The sequence below is a fragment of the Pituophis catenifer genome, unplaced genomic scaffold, assembly GCF_029215685.1.
Source record: "Pituophis catenifer annectens isolate HBS135680 unplaced genomic scaffold, rPitCat1.0.hap2 SCAF_3, whole genome shotgun sequence".
Lineage (NCBI taxonomy): Eukaryota > Metazoa > Chordata > Lepidosauria > Squamata > Colubridae > Pituophis > Pituophis catenifer.
The window spans coordinates 201,302,482-201,321,069 of NW_027256883.1; the positions used below are offsets into that span (position 1 = coordinate 201,302,482).

General features: G+C 37.9%; 1 protein-coding gene across 1 annotated transcript in view; it reads right to left on the reverse strand.

The window, feature by feature from the left end:
• The window catches only part of LOC139314453 (serine/threonine-protein phosphatase 4 regulatory subunit 1-like), a 44,318-nt gene that overhangs the window by 22,627 nt on the left and 3,103 nt on the right, over nucleotides 1–18,588 (reverse strand). Inside the window, exons 2-9 of the mRNA XM_070940085.1 lie at nucleotides 11,506–11,638; nucleotides 9,909–10,015; nucleotides 8,693–8,835; nucleotides 7,703–7,849; nucleotides 6,063–6,170; nucleotides 5,337–5,402; nucleotides 3,255–3,413; nucleotides 494–645 (exon numbers count right to left, since the gene is read on the reverse strand). Of these exons, the coding sequence (XP_070796186.1) occupies nucleotides 494–645; nucleotides 3,255–3,413; nucleotides 5,337–5,402; nucleotides 6,063–6,170; nucleotides 7,703–7,849; nucleotides 8,693–8,835; nucleotides 9,909–10,015; nucleotides 11,506–11,603 (980 nt within the window). The 5' untranslated portion in view covers nucleotides 11,604–11,638. The remainder of the gene's footprint in view (nucleotides 1–493; nucleotides 646–3,254; nucleotides 3,414–5,336; nucleotides 5,403–6,062; nucleotides 6,171–7,702; nucleotides 7,850–8,692; nucleotides 8,836–9,908; nucleotides 10,016–11,505; nucleotides 11,639–18,588) is intronic.

Here is an 18,588-nt window from a genome sequence, read left to right on the forward strand (position 1 = left end):
AATGGTAAACAACTTCTGAAAAACCAGCACGTAAGATACTTGCTTATATTGAATAAACTTGCTAAAGCAAGGTAAAAGCCTATCCACCATTACAAGCTTCAATACTTCATTTTATAATGTTATAATGTTATATGGATAATATGATCCATAATAATATGGATTTTGAAATGTATAGTTACCTCACTAGTTATAGTAATCATTGCACACTTTGAAGACTCTTATAATTATAAAGCTGTTGGAAATTGCTGAGCACATTGTAAGCCGCCCTGAGTCTTCGGAGAAGGGCGGCATATAAATCAAATTAAAAAAAAAAAAGAAATAATATTTTATTACATAAAATACTTTTTGAAATGAATATTGAATTTTGAGCTATCAAAAATAGAATCCTTCGTCTGAGAAATACAATAACCCCATTAATGATTTCTCAATTGGATCAAAAAGAGAGTTCTAGTTTCAAGCTACCCAAGTTATCCTTAATGCCAAATCACTATACCTTGATAGCTTTACATTTGCACTGTGGTCTGGGCATGGACTACAAGGCCGGATGCTGAGCGTCCCATCCTCTCGAATGTAAAGACCAGCACTGGAAGGGTTTGCAAAAGTAGAAATGAAAGGACCAAGTGATTGGAAAGCAGCTTGACGAACCTAGAATATTGGAAACATAAGAGAATATAATGGCATTGATACTGTTTGCTATTAAAGTTAAATGTTCATGAATTACATGTAATTCAAAAGTGAAATCATCAATTCAGATTGGCATCTTTAATGTCACTTATTTGGTCTTGTTACAAAATTCATAAACTCTAGGGAACAGATGCTCAGTTTCTGCAGAAGAAGAAATATTATAATTTCGCTGTATTAGTATGATAAAAAAAAATAGAACCAGGAGCAACAAAGGCTCAACTATAACCGTGGATGTATTGCTGGAAAACCTTATGGACCAGTTTGGGGACAGATCCTCCAGAAGAAAATTCATTTTGTGGTTGCTAAGAGCTGAAATCAACTTGATGGTACATACAGTCAGGTCCATAAATATTGGGACATCGACACAATTCTAACATCTTTGGCTCTATTCACCACCACAATGGAGTTGGAATGAAACAAACACAATGTGCGTTAACTGCAGACTGTCAGCTTTAATTTGAGGGTATGTACATCCAACTCAGGTGAACGGTGTACGACTTACAGCAGTTTGCATATGTGCCTCCCACTTGTTAAGGGACCAAAAGTAATGGGACAGAATAATAATCATAAATCAAACTTTCCCTTCTTAATACTTGGTTGAAAATCCTTTGCAGTCAATCACAGCCTGAAGTCTGGAACACATAGACATCACCAGACGCTGGGTTTCATCCTTGGTGATGCTCTGCCAGGCCTCTACTGCAACTATCTTCAGTTCCTGCTTGTTCTTGGGGCATTTTCCCTTCAGTTTTGTCTTCAGCAAGTGAAATGCATGCTCAATGGGATTCAGGTCAGGTGATTGACTTGGCCATTGCATAACATTCCACTTCTGTCCCTTCAAAAACTCTTTGGTTGCTTTTGCAGTATGCTTTGGGTCATTGTCCATCTGCACTGTGAAGTACCGTCCAATGAGTTCTGCAGCATTTGGCTGAATGTGAGCAGATAATATTGCCCGAAACACTTCAGAATTCATCCTGCTGCTTTTGTCAGCAGTCACATCATCAATAAATACAAGAGAACCAGTTCCATTGGCAGCCATACATGCCCACGCCGTGACACTACCACCACCATGCTTCACTGATGAGATGGTATGCTTAGAATCATGAGCAGTTCCTTTCCTTCTCCATACTCTTCTCTTCCCATCACTCTGGTAAAAGTTGATCTTGGTCTCATCTGTCCATAGGATCTTGTTCCAGAACTGTGAAGGCTTTGTTAGATGTTGTTTGGCAAACTCTAATCTGGCCTTCCTGTTTTTGAGGCTCACCAATGGTTTACATCTTGTGGTGAACCCTCTGTATTCACTCTGGTAAAGTCTTCTCTTGACTGTTGACTTTGACACACGTACACCTACCTCCTGGAGAGTGTTCTTGATCTGGCCAACTATTGTGAAGGGTGTTTTCTTCACCAGGGAAAGAATTCTTCGGTCATCCACCACACTTGTTTTCCATGGTCTCCCAGGTCTTTTGGTGTTGCTGAGCTCACCGGTGCATTCCTTCTTTTTGAGAATGTTTCAAACAGTTGTTTTGGCCATGCCTAATGTTCTTGCTATCTCTCTGATGGGTTTGTTTTGTTTCTTCAGCCTAATGATGGCTTGCTTCACTGATAGTGACAGCTCTTTGGATCTCATCTTGAGAGTTGACAGCAACAGATTCCAAATGCAAATAGAACACTTGAAATGAACTCTCGGCCTTTTATCTGCACATTGTAATTAGAGTAATGAGGGAATATCACACACCTGGCCATGGAACAGCTGAGAAGCCAATTGTCCCATTACTTTTGGTCCCTTAACAAGTGGGAGGCACATATACAAACTGCTGTAAGTCCTACACCGTTCACCTGAGTTGGATGTACAAACCCTCAAATTAAAGCTGACAGTCTGCAGTTAACGCACATTGTGTTTGTTTCATTCCAACTCCATTGTGGTGGTGTATAGAGCCAAAGATGTTAGAATTGTGTCGATGTCCCAATATTTATGGACCTGACTGTATTCAATCAATATTAGTAAGAACAATATAATTGCTTCAAATGTGCATATTTTATTTTTAAGGCTACAGGCCATGACCAAAAAAAAAATGGACAATTGCAAAAAAAACCTAGCCTTTATTAATAGGCAGCTTTGATTGGAATTTTGTCTAACATGAATCATCATAATATCTGTATCTGCATGACACTTCGACAGCACTGAGTTCTACTGTATTTTTGCAAATTTTTTAAAGATTAGAGGAAAAATTGAGTGATAAATTATTATAATGAAAGAGATCAGAATATTTCCACAAATCTGCAATATTGCTTGCAATGAACAATTGATTTAAGCTCAACTGTTCAAAATTTAAAGAGGCAAGCATGTATACAAAATTGAACAGAAAATATCTATTTGCCCAAACAGTAGTTCCTTTGAGTTTTAATACATGGAAACTACTCAAGTTTATTTTAGAGATATAGGAGATGCTGATAGGAGCTAACAACGTTGCTGTTAAATCAAAGCATGATCATACATGGCATTTTTCAAAATATTTTTTTATTGCTTTTATGGAATCACTGCAATTTAAGGTAAACAATTCAACTCTATTTACCCATCTGCAAGGATCACTAATGAGACCGATGAAGAGGGGAGACAGTTTGGTCCTCCGAACCTCAGGAGAAACAGTACAGGAAACAGCCATAAAGCATTCAGCACAAGCTTTCCGCATACCCCAAATGTTATCAGAGCAGAGCTCAAAAAACTTTGGAATCTGCCAAAATAAAGACACAGCAGAACAATTTATTTGTTTGTATACATTACCTTGTTTACGTGGAAAATGTTTACTTACAAACACTGATCAGATTAGCAGGCAAAACATTCATTTAGTAGTTTGTAGCAAAGAGTAAATTATGTTTTGAATGGTTTAATCACAAATGAATGAACACATGCAAGATCAACTTAGTCTTATACTTAGCTGACACTATATTAGTGCAATTCATACTTCTAAGTATATAATAGTGTGTATAGTCAAGGCTATGATTTTCCCAGTTGCAATGTATGGCTGTGAAAGTCGGAGCATAAGAAAGGCTGAGCACCAAAGAATTGAGGCATTTGAACTATGGTGCTGGAGAAGGCTCCTGCGAGTCCCTTGGACTGCAAGGTGATCCAATCGGTCAGTCCTAGAGGAGATCAACCCTGACTGCTCTTTAGAAGGCCAGATCCTGAAGACGAAACTCAAATATTCTGGCCACCTAATGAGAAGGAAGGACTCACTGGAGAAGAGCCTAATACTGGGAAAGATTGAGTGCAAAAGAAGAAGGGGACGACAGAGGTGGCTGGATGGAGTCACTGAAGCAGTAGGCGTGAGCTTAAATGGACTCCAGAAGATGGTAGAGGACAGGAAGGCCTGGAGGAACATTGACAATGGGGTTGCAATGGGTCGGACATGACTCCACAACTAACAACAACAATAAAGTGTATAATGGTATAACGGAAAGCTCAGTTCTTTGAAAATGTCAATCTAATTTGAGTCTCTGATGAGAAGCTGACAGGAGAACTTTAAAAATATTCATGTCCTTTTAGCAAAGCTGAGGAAAGGAATGTTAACATTGAAGGATAAACCTTGTAAAATGAAGTTATCATATCTAACTAAAGAACAAGCATACTGCAGTTTTAGCCTGAAGAGAAAAGAACAGGAAGGGTGTCTGTGTGCAATTTATAAGCACCAAGTTGGAAGGAAAAAAATAGTTTCCTTAGTGGACCAGAATGGCCAACATACAGCCTATCAGTGTCTTGCAAGCTGCAGCAATTTAAGAAAAGCTGAATTAAAGGAGACGTTTTCTTTTCTGAATTTAGGAATGAGATTTGGGGTCAACAAAATGAAACTTCTTTTTTTCTGGCAATAGTTTTGTTTGCCAACCCAAAAAGGTTCAGCCATGGCTGAAACTCAAGAACAACATTTTAAAATGAAGACATATTGTGGGAAGCAATGAATATTACTTAATAGTGGAGAAAATAAATATTTGTTCAGCTAGATCGAACAAGTTGTAGTAACTTTACATTCTACAGTAGTGTCATGTATTAAGATCTGGCAATTACTGGAAGGAGGGGTCTCCAGTAAAGTTTTCCCATTAATCCAAGCATTTCAGAGGAGTTGTGTTGGATGCTTATCCTACGGTTGGATAGATAATATATAGAAAACTATGTTCTGTAACTTTAACTGCTACAAGATAACTAATTGGCTGTGCTAAGCAGACATAAAAGAAGGCAAGAAATTCATTCACTTCTGCTCCTGCTATTAGAAGGTTGAACTGCTGAAAGGAACTGTGTCTGTGTTACTGAAGAGAACTGGAATTGTAAGCAAACTATGTTTTTGTGTTGAACCGTGATTATTTGAAGAAGTGTTATCTTTGTTTAGAGAAGCCAAGTTTGTTTGTTTTTTACTACAAGTAAAGACTGTTTATTTTTCTTTAAACGTTCAGAGTCTGTGAGTATCTGTGTGTTTTGCTAAGCAACGTATCTATTCGCTGTCTGGTCCGTTGCACTACTTTGCAGAGGGTAGTTTTACCCTCAACAAGTTGTCTGCTTTGTATATACACACAGAAGACATTAATTTGGTATCCTTTATATGACATAGGCTGCTAACAGCATGAAATTCCAAGGTGTGTAATTTGACACTCAGTTTTTAACATACCAAATTATTTTCTGTGGCTTCTTGCCCAACTGCGCTGCATATATCACCAAAGCTGGCTGCACAGACCTAAAGCAAAAGAAACAAGCACAATGCTGCTTTGTTGCTACCATGTTAATCTATTTTGTGTTTTGTTATACATACACACTAACTTAATTATGAATCTTCATAAACAAAAGATGAATGCTACACCAAAAACATGCACAGGGCTGGGATGGGGGAGTGGGAGTGGGAAAATGTGTGTCATGATTAAAATGCTATGTTTCATGTTACTTGCTTCACAGGTCAAAATGGGAACACAGAATGGTGGGATTTATATCATAAAGTAAACATGTAGGAGTCATTTGTTGGATATAATCAGTTCTGTACTTTTATCAGACAGTTTCTTGTATGCATCATGTATGCATATAATCTCAGTTAACCCCACTAGAATATTTATAACAATAAGCCCTTCAATGGCCTTCAAATGTGCATCAATTGATTTGTATTGGCTATGGGTTGATTTTAGATGGTGCCAGTTGTCAATTATACTTCATAATAGCCACTTTAATGAGAGTGGCAGTTCAAATGTAAAACAAGATATACTTGTTTTGGCACTTATATAAAAGAAATTTAAAATAGGGGGGGTGTTCAATAGTACTTACAGATTAAGTTAATTTAATTCCAAAATTTTATAAGGTATGTTCCAATGCAGATGACTAAATTAGTATAAAATCAACAAATGTTAACCTTCCGAACTTGAAAGAGTTTTCCATCACTGCAAAGCTCACAGAATCGAGGAAGCAGCAAACGCTCAAGGGTAGATTTGTTCACCATAGATGCCATTTTGCAGATTATCTATTGAGAGAAAAAAAAATCCTTTTTTTCCCCTTTATCATTTTCTTTAGATTTTTACCATTTCTATGAAAAGTGCATTAAAAGTTGTAACTCGCTTGGGAAGTTTTACAGTTCAAGAATAAAATTCACCAGGTACATAGGTATTAAGGGATGCCATCATGGAATCAGATACAACACATAAATACAATTCCTTTAAAACAACAGTGACTACATCTAGTTGATCTCATACTAGAAGTGCTATAAATAGAGTAAACAATCAAAGAATTCCACCAACAACAGATGGCATCCAGCAAAAATAAAGCTGCTCTTGTGTACTGATGTTTTTACAATAACCATGACTCTGTATATTTGTGGTTTTCCTCTTTGGAAGGAAGGAGAAAGTCTGGTTTGCGTCACTGAAGGAAGCCAGAAAGCTAGAAGAGATTGCCATTAGCACAAATCAACACATCCCTAATCATGTTATACTTTTATATGGCTTTTGATTGTAAGCAGTTTGGGGAACAATGTTTGCTGAAAAATAAAGTATAAATGGGAGAAAATAAAGTATAAATCATACAATGTTTGACTGGGGGGGGGAGGCGGGGGGGGAATCCTTTCTGTACTGTTGTGTATCCTTGAAGTCACCATGAGTAGAAGTTGACTGGAGACTGCTTTTGAAAATACAGGAAACAATAATAGCAGTTGTAAACATTCCTTCTGCTTGCTTACCCACAAAAGCCTCCTTTCCCTGAAGTTTACATACATGTTTGCCTTTCTAAAATTTCCTATGATATAGAACAGGGGTGAGCAATTAATTTTCCCAAGGCACCAAATGAGGAACTGGGACTGTTGTGAAGGGCTGCTCCACCCCCTACCAATGCTATCCCACTCTCCGCTGCTGCCCTGCCCCTGATGCTGCTCCCCTGCCCCTGCCAACACCACCCTTGTCAATGCTCCATCCCCACTGATGCCACGGGCCAGAATCAGACCATCTACAACAGGGGTCCCAACCTGTAGGCCGCGGCTCACTACCAAGCCGTGGCCTGTTGGCCCCCGAGCCGCGGAAGAGTCGTAGCGAGTGACGTGCGGGCGTGAGTGTTGCGCAGGCACTTACAGTCCTGTTCACATGGGTGCTTGCACACATAAAGGCGCCTGTTCCTTCCCCCTTGGACAACCAACCCATAAAGGTTGGGGGACTCTGATCTGCTGGCTATAAAATGACCAAGTCTGTTACAGAAAAATTAGCTTTTCATCTCAAGCTTTAGGAACAGATACCATTCCAAAATCCAATTTTTAAAGATGTACAAAAGGTATTCATTTGGTTCAATGAAATTTTGAATGAGATTCTCTGCTGAGAGGGTAAGACACCAAAATAAATTGAACACTTTCCTGTACAAATGACATAAAAAGAGGTCAATATTTGGAAAACTGCTGAATATGCCAATAACAAAGGTGAAATTTAATAACATTGTTTTACATAATTATATAAAGGACATTAAAATGCCTTTACTATCAATTCAGAAAAAAACAATCACAATAAATGAGATACCTACATTGACTGCCTCCACCTTGTATTCATCATCACTTTCCGGAGCAGAAAGCTCCAACAGAATTGGACACACCTTATTTTCAATATCATGTTGAGCAATAAGTTGTTGATCCAGTAATATTAGCAGTGAATCCTGGCTTGCTTTTCTAACCTAACAATGTGCAAAAGAGAAATAATAAAAATATATTAGGGAATAATATTTTGTGATCAACATACATGAAATTGATTACATTTCTTGAGGAACAGTTAGGTTCCATTGTTATAATCTCGTTATCACAAGATTATACATCATGGCATTGCTTTTAAGAGAGAAAAAATATGGTTTTATGGGCACATGTTTTATCCATATCCTAGATTTCTGAGAACAAGGGCAGCACATACTAATTTGGTTTTATTAAGATGGTAATTCTCAGAACACAATTGTGGTACTTATAGCTTTACCACCTCTAGACCTCGTCCACCCAATTCTTTAAATGTAGACCTTCTGCCAATGTTTTTAATGGTCCCCCACATAGCAGAGGTGAAAGGGTACAGAGATCACAAGCAATGATTTTCTATTGCAGTCCCCTGACACCCCATTGGATCCCATTGGGGATGTGTCCCAAAATTAGATTGGCCTTCCATCAACTGTTAAAAATGGAACTGTTCTGGATGGCCTTTTGGAAATAAATGACTAAGTCAGTACTTCATGTTATTTAAGTATGAATTGGCTTTATGTTTTTAATCTTATGTTATAAACTGTTGGTTCCTTCCAATAAAACATAATTAGGATTAAACACAATTCATATAAATTTAGGTATTATAAGGTATGGTTAATCTAGAATAGAAAGAAAAGACTCTTAATGTCTTTTCAAAGCTATGTCACAGGAGGATAAGTGAACATATAAGCACAAATCACATTGCATATCAAGCAAAATCAAAGTACCTAACTGAATATTACAAGAAAAAATTACCACTACTAAGTGAACAATACATTCCATTCAGAAAACAATACCTGATTATTTGGATCTGTGAGGTATCTCACCACTATAGGCATAAGGTATTCAGAAAATGCTGCAGGAAAGTTTGGCCTACTCTCCTGTAGAAAAATGGCAATGGGTGGTATCTGTTCCATTAATTCTGTCCGTACAGTAGGTTCTAGAAATTAAAATTTTAAAAAATTTAAAATATACTTTTGGGATTAAGCCAACATTCTGTAACCCATTAGCAGCTGAGAAGATGGATCTAGGAAGCCAATAAGTCGTAGCCTTCATTCACTGTTTCTTCCTGGCTCTCACATTGAGCATAATGCCTCCAATAAAAAAAAAGGCAACATGTAGCCATCAAACTATTAAAAATAGTGTTCCATGAATTTTTCTAGTCATCTTTTAATACTATTTAATAAATTGATGGACATCACAATATCTGCTAGCTGCAATTTTTACAGTTTAACTAGTAATAGTGTAAAAAGTAGAAAAAAGTAAAAAGTTTTCTATTGTTCAAAATTTTCATCAGTTTCAGTAACTGATTCCAATGCTAATACTTCAAAGGTGGGGGGGGGGGAATTGTCTCTATCAATATTTTTCACATCGTGCATGATTATTTCTCTAAAGTATTCCCTCCTTTACAAAACTACTTTTTAAACTAAACAAAGGAGCTATTCCTGTCCATTTGGTTAGTTTTTTTCCTTATGCTTTCTCCAGAAATATAGTATCTTATCTGGAGGGCAATAAACTGAAAACAGTTTAAATGCAACTTATATTGCATTATAAACTGATAAAAATAGAAACAAAATCATGTAATAAATATATGAAGAAATCACTTCCTCCTTCACAAGTATAAACAATTTTAGTAATTTATCACTTTCTCATAATCTCTACAAGAACAACAAAATCTCTTGAAATTTCAAGCAAAAACGTTAAAAATCTGAAAATCTCAGGAGTTTAAAATTTTATTTTGGCATAATACCTTTGCAGCCAAACTGGAAATCAGATATGCACATTATCATTGAGAATTTACAAGATCTTTTTGAGATGCTGATAATTACTGTCACCACAAATCAGGTAAAATAATTAATTCGTAATTTTTTTCATTTGATTCTCAAAATCTGTAGAACCCTGCCAGTGTTTATAGTCATAAACTAGATTTCGTATGCACAAGTTTATACTCAAATACACTAATAGAAAGAACACATTTTTAATTAATGAGAGTATAAAGACCAGAAGAGTCACCTGTATCTTCAGATAGCCGGACCACTATTGACATAACTGTCAAGAAATCTTCTTCATTATGATTGAAATCTCGAAAGACATCAAGTAGACCCCTGGCAATTATTTGCCTGCATGAGCAACAAATATACACATGTAGTTATTGTTTGAAATATTAATTCATAATTACAGTTTTGTGAACAAACTAACAACAATATCGTCCAGTGATAGCTAACCTTTTCTGGACCGAGTGACCAAAGCGCACACATGCACCCAATCCGTCAAAATGCAATGTGCGAGCCCCGCCCCCCCACCACGCATGGACGGCAGAGACCTGATGACCAGCTGGCCAGCGGGAGGTGCAAGCGCATGTGCGGAGGAACTGAACTGCATGCCATAGGTTCGCCATTACGGGTACAGTCTAATTCAACTGCAGATGTTTTATTTATGTTCAACACAGGGTGACTCTCCTGAAGGACTCATCCACTTTTCCAAATTACTCAGAGAATTGCTGGCAGAGGATAACATACAAAGTAATAGCAACTGGGAATCAAAGTCTCCTTTTAAAAAATCCTAAAGGAATTCTAAACTGAGAGATAGGCCAAGACAGCATCTAAGAGTTAAGTAACTGATGAATTTCAGCTTTTTGAGTATTTTTCTCTCTGCTTTCAACATGCAAAAGAAGGTAAAATTCCTTCATTTCAGCACACAATGATATGTCTATATAAATTACTGAATATGCACCTATAAGTCCTAGACAAATAAGATTAATAATTAAAGCAATTAAATGGCTATGTTACAAGCAGAATTTTGCAACTCTGTTATTATCGTAGTTATTAATTGTTATAGTAATATTGTTGTAAAGTCAAAGCAATTTTTCCCATTTTGTTCAGGTACTGCTGTTTATTATCAAAGAGAGAATATACCATGCTGTTCATTCGTTATACAGGTAGTCCTCATTTACCAACTTCCTTATTCAGCAAGCATTTGAAGTTACAAAAATGTTTTAAAAAACCCAGTGACAAATCTTGCATTTGTGACTATTAGTGTCCCACAGGGACAGATGCCATTTGTGCACTTTGCAATTGGCTTGGTAAAAGTTGCGTTAATAGAGAAGGCAGAAGTAAAACCATGTCTCTATCATGATGTTTTGCTTAACAATTGCAGTTTCAGTCATTTTTTCTTTAACAACTGAAGAGAAAGTGAGATCGTAAGCCTGTTGTGGTCACGTAATTTTCCACTTAGCAACAGAATTGCAAGTGCCAATTTTGGTCATTAAACAAGGAATACCTGTATACAATTCTCTTTAGATTTTTTTATCTCGCCACAGAGACAAAAAATCTCTAAACCCATAGATTTTGCAATATCAAAACTTTCTCTAATACTTTATTTGAAACAATGCATACATGATTTGATCTAAAACTTAGTTGGTCCATGAAAGAGCAAAACGCCCTGTATCCCTCAAGTATTTGGGCCAACTTTCATCAGCTCCAGAAAGCATAGCCAAAAGGATCTAAACCAAAAGTTATTCAAAATATCCAAACAGCATTAATTGCCTATCCCAGTTTCATGATTTTAAAAAAAAAATGCAACAAAATACTAATAATTATTTTTATATTACCTGTTAAATATATTATCGCTAAAAGCATATTTTTCTAAACGTCCAAGTGGAGTTAAGTTATCCTGCCCTGGAATGTCCAGGAAAGCAGTTATCCTCATGCTCTCACAATCTGGTCCATAGTCTTCAAACCCAACTTTAAAAAGAAAGAAAAATGACATGTCAGCATGAAAGGAAAGTGGGGGAGAATCCAACACCAATCTAATTTGCAAATGCACCTGTGGCTGCATTTCCTTTATCAGACAGCAATTTTTGCTTCTGTAAGTGTGTGCTCACTTCCATGCCTCAATAGAAAGGGTTAAAAAGAAGTTAAATTTGTCAGGTGATATGCAAGGGCAGCAGTTAGTTGCAAAAGGGTGGCTTTGAGTAACTTGTTTAAGTGTATTTCCTTTGTTTCAAAAACATAGGCTTTGAAAAATAAAGACTGTTTACAATGGCTGTCTCAAAATTAATTGACTACCCAACTGTCACCCTAAAGCTGAACTAAAACAATCATTGGGACCAAAACATATATACTTTGTCGTAAGTGATCACAAAAATGATAAACCAGATAATTCAGATACAACTATATGCAAGGAAACTTAATACAGTATAATATTGAAAGTGGCACAGTACAACCAGAACAATCTAAGAAATTTCAGATTGTGATTGATTGAAGCATAGTCCTTTGGTGGAAGACACAAAGTGGTAAGATTTGTTATTAGTAAAGTTGCATTAAAAAGTAACATTAAAGAAAGTCTTCCAAGACAAATTAGTACCTAAGAATATGCACACATTATTTGTAACATTGTTGAACAGATATGTTAGACTCCACTTTTGCTTTAAAAAGAGGGCGGAGAAAACTATATGAATTACACAACCTCTCACGGATAGTCCTCACTTAACAACCTCAATTGGCATTGGAATTTCCATCCCCAAGCAAAATGGTTGGTAGGTGAAACATCATATAACCGCATCAATAGCAGTTAGCAATAGCAGTTCTGGTAATCGTGATTGTAGTCATTAAGTGAGGACTGTGCCATTAAGCAAGGAACGTACACTTCTTCTGCCCTTCCATCCTTGTCTCATCCTTGTCACTTCATCTCCCCCATCTAAAGTGTCTCTGTGGGTACCCATGCCACCCTCCCTCCGCTGACTTTTACCATCTTCTTCCTTCTTTGTCAGTGGCACAAAAGTCAGTGAGGGGCAGCAAGGATAGGCAATGCCAGTAGAGAGCAGGATGGCCAAAAAGGCAGGGGGGGGGGCATACGCAGGTGGGAGAGTTGAAGGACATGTTGTAGTCATAAATGCAGGCTGGCTACCAGGTGCCCAAATTTTGATCTTGTGACCATAAGTGTGCTAACTTGTAAGTACCATTCATTCAGTGCTGTTGTAATTTTTTGAATGGTCCTTAAGCAAGTATTACCTGTATAATCCCCAATACTTCATTTTCTGTTTCCCTTTCCAAAGTACTTAAGGTTTATCAATACTGCTTCTAGGTGAAAGAGAGAGGTTCTTTGCAGATTGAGAATAAGCACTGTCAGTCAAGCAGTTTTTTGAAATGTGCAAACACAATATGGCCATTTTCTGTTGGCACACCACAATTGTTAACTTTGTAGTCAGTTGATTTATGCAAAACCTGCCATTGTGGGAATTGAACATTCTACAGAATTTTGGAATATTGCATGTCTCTTCCAAACATACAGCTGGTCAGATGGTTCTTCCAAATGAGAAGGTTATAATAATATAGTGATTATTCAACACCTTGTCACTTAATTCAAAATCTTAAAACTCCTGAACAAAAAGATAAATTGGTAATTTTTTAAAAACCTGACAAACTAAACTGTGCATAACATTACATAAATGTTACATTACATGAACATTAGTAATACAATATAAGATTTACATGTATCAAAAAAAGCTTTGGAAATTTAACTGAATGAAACAACTCCAAATTTGAGTAGGTTACTTGAAAGTCTACTTCCTTCTCCTTAACTAGGCAAAGAGAAACCAATTTAGATTATTGACCATCCACACATATCAACAATCCACCACTACAGGCCAATTGTAAATTTATCTTTTCAGAGTTCATAAGAGGCTGGAGAGTATGCAGGAGTGTGTGAGAGAGGCACCGTGCGGATCCAAGAAGGTGTGCAAGAGGCACAGTACAGGTTGGGATGATGCAAGATAGATACCATTACATCACGTCTGGCCAGATCTGCTTCTCTATCTGAGCAGTGACAGTCACGAGGGATACCTGCCTATTTTGAACAATATTGTACAGGCACCTAGGTGACAGGGCTGCATTCAACTGGAATAGGCAGTGCATCAGCAGGAATCCTGGTTTGTTTTTCTATGGCTGTCATGAAGGCTACCGTGTTGAGAATGATTTTCCTTGGGATTGTGGGTATAGTTCAGAGCTCTAGTGACCACAGTGAGAACATGCTGGGTGGGGAAGGCATCTGATACATTTATGAGTGGTGAGAGGGAAGGCCTGCTATTTGGGACTGAATGCTGGGCAGAAGCATCCAAAAGATCTGATTTGATAATCCACTTTGTTTGTTGTGTTACCAGGTAATAACATGAAATGTTTTGACTGGAGAGTGGAATGAGAGAGGTCAAGAGGGAGCTGATAAGTGTGTGGAAAAAGGAGCAAGTTATTGTGACAGATAATGGATACAAAGGGCTATGGTGGGACATAAGGAGTGGACCACTCTTGGGGAAAATGGATTCAGCATGCTATACTTATTTCACATTCCAGCCTCCTATACTTATTCCCAAGGGCTGATCATCTGATTTTCAGTGGCCAGAATCCCTGGCTGCTGCTATTGAATTCCAGCTCATTCCGTAATAAGGCTTCCCTCGTCCATGATTGAATAGTGGAGGAGAGAGCCAAGCTGGTGTATATTACAAAAATTTGGTTGGGTGCAGATGGGGTAATCCCTTCTTTAAAAAGTGACCAATTGATTACAAGTATGGCACCAGCCGTGACCTCAGGCAAGGGAGATGGAGTGGCCATTATCATTCGAGAGTCCTTGGTGATGCTTACAGATACTGCCAGGCAGATTAACTGGATATGAGACCGTGCTTGTATAGTTAGGCTCCTGGGAATAGATGTTATCGCATGTACTACCCTGCAATAGAGTGGCTTGCCCTACTGGAGTTCTTTCATACTGTCAAGTTGGGGGGGGGGAGTTGCCTAGACCTATGGCACTGAGGGACTTTAAATTACTTGCCCTGGGCTTGAGGTCAAAGGCATTTCAGGAGCTCCTGATTAACCTTGGAAACTATGTACTTAACTCAGTTTATTGAGAACCATCCAACTTCCAAAAATGTAAGTGCAGAGAAACAGTTAAAGGAAAGACAGTAACTGGAGTCTGAGTAGCATATAAATCTAATAATTACCATCATCATCCAGACCCTCCAATAGCTGTGATAATCTCACATTTCCATAAAAATAATTTTATCAGTTGATAAGAGATTGGAACTATACTATTTGGCAAAGAATTTAAAAAGCTCTGGTCACCGATTAATTTAAAATCACCTTTTTCCATTAGGTACAAAAATATAAGTCAGTGGTATATAACCTGTAAAATTCAAAGGAACAGAAACAAAATACAGGTAGTCCTCAACTTACAACAGTTCCTTTTGTGACTGTTGGAAGTTACAAGAGCACTGAAAAAAGTGACTTATGATTGTTTTTCATACATATGACTGTTACAGCATCTCCATGATTATGTGATCAAAATTCAAATACTTGCAACTAAGTCATATTTATGACAGTTACAGTATCCTGGGGTTGTGTGATTACTTTTTGCAACCTTCTAACAAGCAAAGTCAATGGGGAAGCCAGATTTACTTAACAACTGGGTTACTAATTTAACAATTGCAGTGATTAATTTAACAACTGTAGCAAAAAAGGACTTCAAATGGAGCAAACTCACTTAACAAATGTCTTACTTAGCAACAGAAATTTGGGCTCACTTGTGGTTGTAAGTCAGGGACTACCTGTATCCAGAATTATGGACTTCATCAACTCTGCCTTATCACCTACTTCCAGGACAGATATACCAACAAATCAGACAAACTCCCATGGGATCCCCTCTCTCAAGACTCACAGCAGAGACTATAATGCAGCATCTCCAAACTATAGCACTTCCACACATACAACCCTTGTCATAATAAAAAAAGAAACTAGAAAAGACTCATGAAGCATTCAACAACATCGTTAAAGGAATAACATTCACATGGGAAGAAAACAACATCACTGGATGTCCTCATCACTAAAGGAAACAACAGCAAATTAGAAACACAATTTATCTACAAAGAACAACCCACACTAACCAATTGGTCCATCACTAAAGTAACAATCCAACCTCCCATGAGAACAGTTGTGTAAGAATATTATTCAAAAGAGCACAAACACACTGCAGGAACACCAGAAAAAGGAAACAGCTTATATAACATCTTCCAACAACATGAATAGCCATGCAGTTTTATCAAAAAGTGCCTGACCACTCAACCCACTACAGTACAACCAACACAATGAAAAGGATAACATTACCATACATCAAAAATAACCAACAGACTATTACAGAAACATGGCATCACCATAGCATACACATCAAGTCATGTTCTCATCATATGCTAAATCATAAGTAAACCAAAAAGCCCAGTAATCCAAAAATAAAAAACTGCAACAGCCACTATATAGGGAAATAGGCAGAAAACTACCACAGCACATGCATGAACACCAGCTAGCAGTCAGAAGACATAATGAAAACTCCTTAATTTCACAATACATGGACACACTCAATCATATTTTCAGCCAGAAAACTGTGAGCCTTCTCGACTATGCCAAATCCAAAAAAGCTAAATATTTCCCAGAAGTTTGGCATTCAGACAAATCAGTCACCAATAGATACACAGAAATAAACCATATTACACACCATTCAAGAGACAACAAAAAGTTAAGGGGGAGAAACATCAGAACATATCCTCTCCAGTAGTCAAATAAGCAATAAACAAGGTGCTACCAAGAGAAAACTACATCCCCTCCAGCACTGGGAGGGCAAGCTACTATATAGGTAATCGTTGATTTATAACCGTTCACTTAATGATGCTTTGAATTAATGACAGACTCAGAAAGGATGCTTTACTTCTGACTATCATAAAGATTGCACACATGTTCATAGTCATGTGTTTATAATCTGGGTGCTTGGCAGCCTGTTCGCATTTATGATCTGTTGCCAAGCACACTGTGACTATGCAATCACTATTTCAATATGCCCTGCCAGATTCCCCACAAATTCAATTGGGAAGCCAGCAGTAAGATTTGCAAATGGTGATATTTGCGAAGATAACTCCCATTCGGGTCTGGATGTTGGGTGAAAGAGCTGCTTGTCAAAGGATTTCAGTCCCTGAATGGTGAGGTAAGGAGGACAAGGTGCCTCAGGGAGGTGGGAGAGGGAGTCCCAGCAAAAGCTACACTTGTCTCTCCACTGACAGGTAAAGTCAATAGGGACACCAACAGGAGGTTGCAAATGGTAATTTATGACCACGAAAGACTACAACCACTTAGGATTCACCTAACAATACCAACTGGTACTGTCATCTTAAATACATGTAGTCATGTGACATCACACCTTATGACTGTGTCATCTAGTGATGGAATTCCCAGTCCCAATTACAACCGGTGAGCAAGGACTACCAGTATAGCCTGCTAACCTAATGTCTACTAAACTGGAAGTTTAAATGTATATTCCTATCTATAGACTCTTTCTTTCTCTATGAAACAATGAATACAGCTTTCTTAAAGTTTAAAGAGAAAGATGAATCTGCAAGTTGAGCAGTTCAACTCCAACTGACAATTATGATCTATGACAGCCTTGGGGTCACAACTAAATACAGCTATTTAGCCATGTGCAGGGTCATAAATACAGAACAAAACCCATGGATTTTAAGCTTAGGTTAGCATTTTAACCTGAATCCTGTAATTGCAGCCTATTTGTTACTATCAACATAAACAGGATCCAAGAATTTATATTCTTCAAGTCACAACATTCTCATTAAATCAGCAAAAATGAGCAGTTTGTTTTGTTGCAAACATGCTGTTACAAATGAAACAGGAAGAGCTGTGGTCGCTAAACGGAACCGTTGTAAGGAGTACCTGTATGTCATTCTGCTTTTAACCCCCCCCCCCCAAGGTGGGTCTCTTTCCATGGCAGAGGCCTCCATTCATCACCCAGGAAATTATTTGTGGTCTGTTTTTTAAAATTTTTCTTTCCTTCTGAAGAAGAAGAAGGCAGGCTTCCCTTTCAGTGGGAGGATTCTGGTGGGGGGGGGTCTCTTCCAAAGGCAGGGAGGGGTCTGCTTTCTCCTGCCGGTGGAGGGAGAGATTCACAGGAACTCAAAGAGGAGGGGGCTGTTGCAGCAGGAAACGAAAGACATTCTGCTGACCGTCAGCTCAAATCTCACCAGGCTCAAGGTTGACTCAGCCTTCCATTCTTCTGAGGTCGGTAAAATGAGGATCGAGATTGTAGGGGGCAATATGTTGTCTCTGTAAAACCGCTTAGAGAGGGCTGTAAAGCACTGTGAAGCGGTATGTAAATCTAAGTGCCACTGCTATTAATAGAAGGTTGAGAGAGAAATTATGAGATCAAACTATAAAAGAATAAAAATTAAATACCTGGTGATACCTTTCCCACACTGTTTAAATATGAATTTACATGCATATATGCATGCAACTGTGTCTATTGTATACGTGCACAATGCTCTATTGCTTTAAATTAGGTTCTCTTACACTGCTTGTTTTCAAAATATTGGGAGCTAGGGTTTGCTTTGGGTGCCTTGTCTTCAAGCATACCCACAATGAGATAATTGCACCTTGTTTCCCTTCCTCTCATTGTCATCTTGAAAATGAGAATCACATCTGAGGGTCAGAGCTTTCCATGGAAATCTCACACCTTCAGGTATGACTCTGCCTTTGAAACGCAAACACAGTACAGAACCTGGAACTGTCCCATTCCTTAGCATCAAGCTAATACAATAAGTCTGCTCTTATTGTAAAGAATCAAAGTCAGCACTCACTAGTGACCCCCCCCCATT